The 8,077-nt window shown below is 44.7% G+C and overlaps 1 protein-coding gene across 1 annotated transcript in view; it reads left to right on the top strand.

Moving 5' to 3' along the window:
* The first annotated feature begins 288 nt into the window (after positions 1-288).
* The window catches only part of LOC128692722 (uncharacterized), a 94,954-nt gene continuing 87,165 nt past the window's right edge, over positions 289-8,077 (top strand). The window contains exons 1-2 of the mRNA XM_070080998.1: positions 289-348; positions 1,747-1,908. Coding sequence (XP_069937099.1) covers positions 1,792-1,908 — 117 coding nt within the window. The 5' untranslated portion in view covers positions 289-348; positions 1,747-1,791. The remainder of the gene's footprint in view (positions 349-1,746; positions 1,909-8,077) is intronic.

The following is an 8,077-nucleotide window of genomic DNA, read 5'->3' on the forward strand; positions in this document are numbered from 1 at the left end:
CATTTCCACTCCTACCACCACCGTCGTCAATACTACCCCAACAACCATCCCTACCACCGTCAAAACTGCTACCACCACCATCACCACCGTCATTACTACCACTACCACCGACATTACAGCCCTTACCATCATTACTACCACCACCGTCATTACCACCGCCATTGTTACCGAGGGTAACAATACCCTCTCGCGTCAACAAACTCTCTAAGGACCAAATCCAATATACAATGTGTATTCATTAATTCTCAGCACGATCTTAAAATATCAGTAAACCCTACTTATATCTCTCCCAGTAAAGACAGACCACATCTTTCACGTTTCCTACAGAACAGACACTGCCGTGGCCTGGTAGGCAAAGCTTTCGCTGTTAAATTAGACACATGTGCAACTCTTGGGTATCTTCACTGAGGAAACGTTTCGCCACACAGTGGCTTTATCAGTCCATACAAAGGATAAACTTGTAGAACAGGAGAAGAATGAGGTAATCAGTCCCTAAGCCTTGAGTCGATGTGGTCAGTCCATCAATCTTGAATAGAATGTGTCTAATTTAACAACATGTCGGTTATTTGAACCATTCATCTACAAAGCTTTCGCTGCACATGCTGATTGCCTGTGGTTCGGCTTCCGGTAAGGGTGTAAACATTGGGAGTGTATCCTTACACGTGTTGTCCCGTTCTACTAGTGTTAGTGACTGGTGTGGGTCGCATCCAGGGGTACAAGATTGAGGACTCCAATGGAAATAAGATAGACAGTCATATTTCCACGAGGCAGATTACAAGGAAATTCAGGTTAAAAAGTCAAAGGATCAGTTCACTGATGGAAGTGGATTAATCAGTAGTGCACCTAAATGAAATTTCAATAATGTTATTTTATATGAAACAATTTGGACAAGACTAATGGAAAAATAAGAGTTGATACTGTGTTTGCCAGTAAGTATTTAGATGATAAATTAGACACATGTACAACACTTAGGTATCTTTAATGAGGAAACGTTTCGCCACACAGTGGCTTCATCAGTCTATACAAAGGAGAATGGTGAAGAACAGGAGGAGTATCAGGTAATTAGTCCTTCAGCCTTGAGTCGATGTAATCAATCCATCAATCTTGAAAAGAATACAGCATATGTGAGAAGTGCCTTATATACTGTAGGCAGATGATGAGGTGCAGCAGTCGTAGATGGTAACACATTTGTCCAATGTGGAAGTAGGTCGTGCCCAAGGGTTAGGCAAGTGAAGAATTCCCAAGTATTAAGATCCCAAGAAGTTGTAGTGTCAGACAGGATAGTAGGTGAATGATTCAGAGAACCGACAAGTTGACACTGTAACTTCTTGGGATCTTAATAGTTGGGAATTCTTCACTTGCCTAACCCTTGGGCACGACCTACTTCCACATTGGACAAATGTGTTACCACCTACGACTGCTGCACCTCATCATCTGCCTACAGTATATAAGGCACTTAGCACATATGCTGTATTCTTTTCAAGATTGATGGATTGATTACAACGACTCAAGGCTGAGGGACTGATTACCTGAAACTCCTCCTGTTCTTCACCATTCTCCTTTGTATGGACTGACGAAGCCACTGTGTGGCGAGACATTTCCTCATTAAAGATACCCAAGTGTTGCACATGTGTCTAATTTATCAATCCTATTGTCTGTCGATATTGGAGTGATGACCTGATTAGCAGGTCCTCGCTCCTACATCTCATTCCTCACTCCTACAATTTAACCCTATTATTCCGACAGATAACCGAATATCAGGAAGTGGAAGGAAGAGACCGAGCAGTAGAAATGGGGCCCCGATTATTAGAGTGGGAAGGATCGAAGCCTCTCCTGCCTATACTAGACACCAATTTTGCTGTCCACCTTTTGGAAGTCATGGCTAAATATGGTGATTCGGTCGCTGTGGTGAGTCATTTATAACAACAGAGTAAACTGTGTGTCTATGTTCATCGGCTTTTTACATGTGAAATGTAATAAACAAGAGGTAATACGTATGACGGCAAATTATATTTTCATTTTCATTATTAACGCACATTTTGGAAATGAATCTTTTGACAACGTTTTGGGTCCTCCTGGATCATTATCAGATCAGAAAACTAACAAAACTATCTGTTTCTATATCAGCCCTTAACTGACGTCGTCTTGATGAATCAACTTTTATACCTCTTCTAAAAGTAACATTAGACTCGTTACACTTGTTAATCAACGCTTGGCTTTCTTCTCGTCCTAAAAGTAAATCTTCGTGTATATAGACAGATTTGCACTCCTTTCACGTACATATGCACTGTTCTTGTTTTACACAGGTGATATATGCTTATCAGAATATACACTCATTGGCCACTTTGTCAGATACCCCTATACACCTGCTCGTTAATGCAGATATATAGTTCCGCGTATCACCTGACAGCACCTCAGTGACTCAGTCGGAGTGTTGATATTGATCAATTCCACTCGTTCGTGGGTACAATAATATAAAATACTGCTCGATGGGCTAGTAAGCCCAACAGGGATTAGAATGAAATTACCTCAAAGGCATCCACTCCACCGTATGAACTCGGATGACGGGTACAACATCTAGCTTGGCTGGATGCGTCATTCTTGATAATTGTGTGGTCCCGTGGACTGGAGCGTGATCTGTCTTTCACTCACCATGAGGCGGGCCAAAGCAGCATGGGTTCGACTCCTTGGCTAGTCGTAGTTAGATTATTGATATATATAGCTGGGGACCCTCATCTTCAGAGAAGACAGTAAACGTACCTCGGGGAAAACTCAGTGTTCTCCCCGGAGCTGTTTGAATATTTTTTTTTATCCTACCACCCCCTATATTTTTAAGCTACATGTGAACTTTATTAATAGACAGAATACATTGATAGAAAACTCAATATATAAATATATCAAAGGTTATGAATCTCCTCCAGTTCCTCCAAAGCTGGACGCGAGCCCAGTATGCAGCATGCATTTCCCCTCTGGATGGCCATACTGAGGCGCTGGAACATGAAAGTGGCTGCCCTTGGGTCCCTGGTGGTGTCGATGAGTCTGGAGCCCAGTTCTTTAAGGAAATGTGTGGCATGTTTTCCCCATGATCCCAAGGCCTTTGATCCCACTGGGACAAATTGATACTGTTGGCTTATGTCCCTGTACTTGCTGATCTTGTACTTTCTCCTGTGGTCAACAGCTCCTCACTATCGCCCGACACTGTGATGGATATAGGTGTCAGTCAGTGTGGACACACAGGTATAGTCCCATGCTAAGAGCATGCCATTCTTCCAAGGATAGATGGTGATCCCGTTGGGGCAGTTTGCTGGATTGTGGGTATTGTTGGCTGCTAGTGATTGGGCTCCCTCTCAGCTGGGCATCCAGCTGTAGCAAGGGCTCTCTTCATGATGTCGTTGACCTCACTATGTCTTGCATGCCAGCCCTTGGTTTTGGAACAGTTAAGACCATGTAGACCATATTGGTCGGCTTGTGCATTGCCGCAAATACACGTATATTCCGTGTGAATTGGGGCAGCAAGGCGCAGAGCCACTGCAATACGGAGGGTCTTAGAGACAAGGCACGTTCCCATTGCCGATATGGGAACTGTTTGGAGGAAGTCCCCGGAGTGATGTGCACTTACAGTCTGGAGATGGGCAATCTCCCTGTCTGATGTTGCAGCCCTGAGCATATTGGCAAGCACCTTTACACCGATGGGGCCATCCCAGCTTGACATTTTGTAAGCCAGTGCTGCACTAGGGTTTGGTGTTGGAGCAGCAAGAGTCTCCCATTCATTGACGGCACTGACATAGTTAGGGTCCTGTATTCCTGATGAGCCACTGAGGTTGTTAGGAAGAATTTGTCTTATTAGCTCGTTTGATGCTATGGAAGAGGATAGGAAAGCTGGCAGGGCAATCTGGGAGGATCTGCATACTCCCAGCCCCCCAAGCCTGACTGGAAGTGAGGCTTGCAACCACTGTCCATCTTCAAGGGAAAGATTCAATACACTCTCAATCAAGTTCTTAACGAGAGAGTCATATTCCTCGAGTTTCGGACTGCTGAAGCCTGGGGAGCATCTCAGGAAGTAGGTAAGTTTTGGGATTGACAGGCACCTGGTGAGTAGGTAGAAGGCATCATGTGTATCAATGTCTTTCATCCTGCCTTCCATCATCCGGAGGTCTGAGATTTTTTTCTAGGATCAGATCGATGGCATTGGACCCAAGAGGAGCGCCAAGGAGAGTGCTATTGGCTGGATCAATGGCTCGTGCTCCTGGTAAAACAACACTAATATTCTGGATCATCTGTTGATTGGTAGAAACTATTTCACATTTGGTGGGGTTTAAAGATAGGCCCAGGCTTTCACCCATGTCTTTAATTTTTCTGATGTCTTCTAGGAGAGATTCTGTTGTGCCAGCTAGGATACCATCATCCAAGAACCAGATATTGAGCTCACTGGAGAGTGTTTCTGTGACTTCCTTGATGACCAAACAGAATAGAAAGGGGGCGAAAGGGTCCCCCTGTTGCACACCCTCACATGAGTCAATTCTGTGGTCCCCAAACAATAGTTTAGGATTGAGACACTTATGCAGCATATGGAAATCTTTATTCAGGAAACGTTTCGCCACACAGTGGCTTCATCAGTCCAATACAAAGAGGAAGGCGTAAGGAGAGGAGGAGAATGAGGTAATCAGTCCCTCAACCTGGAGTCGATGTGTTCAGTCCATCAATCTTGTAGAATGTACAGCATAGGGCCGTAGACGTGGCTTATATACTGTAGTGAGGTGACGTGAAGCAGATGGAGGCGAGGTCATAGTGGTACCATCCACTAGTCGAAGTAGGTCTTCGTCCAAAGGTTGAACAAGTGTTGAAGAATTCTTTGTAACAAGATCCCATGATGCTGCAGTGTCTGACAGTTGTGATGAATGGTTTGAAAAACCGACAAGTTGAAGATTGAGACACTTATGCAGCATATGGAAATCTTTATTCAGGAAACGTTTCGCCACACAGTGGCTTCATCAGTCCAATACAAAGAGGAAGGCGTAAGGAGAGGAGGAGAATGAGGTAATCAGTCCCTCAACCTGGAGTCGATGTGTTCAGTCCATCAATCTTGTAGAATGTACAGCATAGGGCCGTAGACGTGGCTTATATACTGTAGTGAGGTGACGTGAAGCAGATGGAGGCGAGGTCATAGTGGTACCATCCACTAGTCGAAGTAGGTCTTCGTCCAAAGGTTGAACAAGTGTTGAAGAATTCTTTGTAACAAGATCCCATGATGCTGCAGTGTCTGACAGTTGTGATGAATGGTTTGAAAAACCGACAAGTTGAAGATTGAGACACTTAGGCCCTATGCTGTACATTCTACAAGATTGATGGACTGAACACATCGACTCCAGGTTGAGGGACTGATTACCTCATTCTCCTCCTCTCCTTACGCCTTCCTCTTTGCATTGGACTGATGAAGCCACTGTGTGGCGAAACGTTTCCTGAATAAAGATTTCCATATGCTGCATAAGTGTCTCAATCTTCAACTTGTCGGTTTTTCAAACCATTCATCACAACTGTCAGACACTGCAGCATCATGGGATCTTGTTACAAAGAATTCTTCAACACTTGTTCAACCTTTGGACGAAGACCTACTTCGACTAGTGGATGGTACCACTATGACCTCGCCTCCATCTGCTTCACGTCACCTCACTACAGTATATAAGCCACGTCTACGGCCCTATGCTGTACATTCTACAAGATTGATGGACTGAACACATCGACTCCAGGTTGAGGGACTGATTACCTCATTCTCCTCCTCTCCTTACGCCTTCCTCTTTGTATTGGACTGATGAAGCCACTGTGTGGCGAAACGTTTCCTGAATAAAGATTTCCATATGCTGCATAAGTGTCTCAATCTTCAACTTGTCGGTTTTTCAAACCATTCATCACAACTGTCAGACACTGCAGCATCATGGGATCTTGTTACAAAGAATTCTTCAACACTTGTTCAACCTTTGGACGAAGACCTACTTCGACTAGTGGATGGTACCACTATGACCTCGCCTCCATCTGCTTCACGTCACCTCACTACAGTATATAAGCCACGTCTACGGCCCTATGCTGTACATTCTACAAGATTGATGGACTGAACACATCGACTCCAGGTTGAGGGACTGATTACCTCATTCTCCTCCTCTCCTTACGCCTTCCTCTTTGTATTGGACTGATGAAGCCACTGTGTGGCGAAACGTTTCCTGAATAAAGATTTCCATATGCTGCATAAGTGTCTCAATCTTCAACTTGTCGGTTTTTCAAACCATTCATCACAACTGTCAGACACTGCAGCATCATGGGATCTTGTTACAAAGAATTCTTCAACACTTGTTCAACCTTTGGACGAAGACCTACTTCGACTAGTGGATGGTACCACTATGACCTCGCCTCCATCTGCTTCACGTCACCTCACTACAGTATATAAGCCACGTCTACGGCCCTATGCTGTACATTCTACAAGATTGATGGACTGAACACATCGACTCCAGGTTGAGGGACTGATTACCTCATTCTCCTCCTCTCCTTACGCCTTCCTCTTTGTATTGGACTGATGAAGCCACTGTGTGGCGAAACGTTTCCTGAATAAAGATTTCCATATGCTTCATAAGTGTCTCAATCTTCAACTTGTCGGTTTTTCAAACCATTCATCACAACTGTCAGACACTGCAGCATCATGGGATCTTGTTACAAAGAATTCTTCAACACTTGTTCAACCTTTGGACGAAGACCTACTTCGACTAGTGGATGGTACCACTATGACCTCGCCTCCATCTGCTTCACGTCACCTCACTACAGTATATAAGCCACGTCTACGGCCCTATGCTGTACATTCTACAAGATTGATGGACTGAACACATCGACTCCAGGTTGAGGGACTGATTACCTCATTCTCCTCCTCTCCTTACGCCTTCCTCTTTGTATTGGACTGATGAAGCCACTGTGTGGCGAAACGTTTCCTGAATAAAGATTTCCATATGCTGCATAAGTGTCTCAATCTTCAACTTGTCGGTTTTTCAAACCATTCATCACAATAGTTTAGGAGTCGCACTTTAACACGATTCTGTGAAGGGCTAGAGGGAAGGGAAATTTCCAGAAACTGCTTGGAGAGCAGCATCCCTTCTAACTAAGTTGAAAGCGTTGACGAAGTCCAATTTGATCAAAGCTTTTTCATCGGACATGTTGTTGATGTATACTCGTGCTGCATGGGCAGCTGCTTCACAGCCTTGTTGAACACCAAAACCGAGCTGAGATGGTTTCAACATTGCAGCAGCTTCTTGACTCACCCATCTTACTGCTGCCTTGGCAACTAGGCGTCGAGATGTGTTGCCCACTGCAATGGGCCTGAGTCCTCCAGCCTTTTTCTGGAGGGTACACAATGAGGCACCAAAGAAAAGAGATCTAATGGCCTCTGGGACAATGCCAGCCAGGCACAGGTTGGAAAATTTGGTGAGTTCAGACAGCAACCTCTCTGAAACATCACCAAGTGCTGGATTGAGAATTTGTTTTAGATGTTGAGACCTTAAACCGGTGAAACCTCTTGCTGAGCCCTTTGGAAATGACATAGCAGCTTTATACACATCAGCATCCTATAAGGTTAGATGTTCTTCACCTGCTGTAATGTCGGGGAGGTCAATGTTGGTACTGGGAGCCCTGGGTGGATGTTTGTCCTTCAGAGCTTGTGCCGTACTGACGTCCTTAAGAGCGATGGTATCTTCACTGGTTATAAGCCTCAGTGCTCCAATAGTATTACCCTCTTCTATTTTTTTGCTAATTTGGGCTCTGATTTTTGAGGCCTCGGGTGTCATGTTGCTGGCATTTCCCCGGCGGGTGTTTGTCGCCCTAGGAGGGAGACGGACGAGGTTGTCATTTCTATGGACTGCATTTGTTGCTAGCGACTTATCCCTCCTTGGTGGGACAGCCAAACAGGCATTGCCAAAAAGTAGCAGGTTGTGCCAGGATCCGTTGTTTGAAGGAGGTCAGTGAATTTGCTAGCAGCTTGATGGCGAGCTGCTTTGGGAATGTGTCAGAGTCCTGGTGGATGTTAATTTGATTGCAGATTTGA

The sequence above is a fragment of the Cherax quadricarinatus genome, chromosome 6, assembly GCF_038502225.1.
Source record: "Cherax quadricarinatus isolate ZL_2023a chromosome 6, ASM3850222v1, whole genome shotgun sequence".
In the NCBI taxonomy this organism is placed as follows: domain Eukaryota; kingdom Metazoa; phylum Arthropoda; class Malacostraca; order Decapoda; family Parastacidae; genus Cherax; species Cherax quadricarinatus.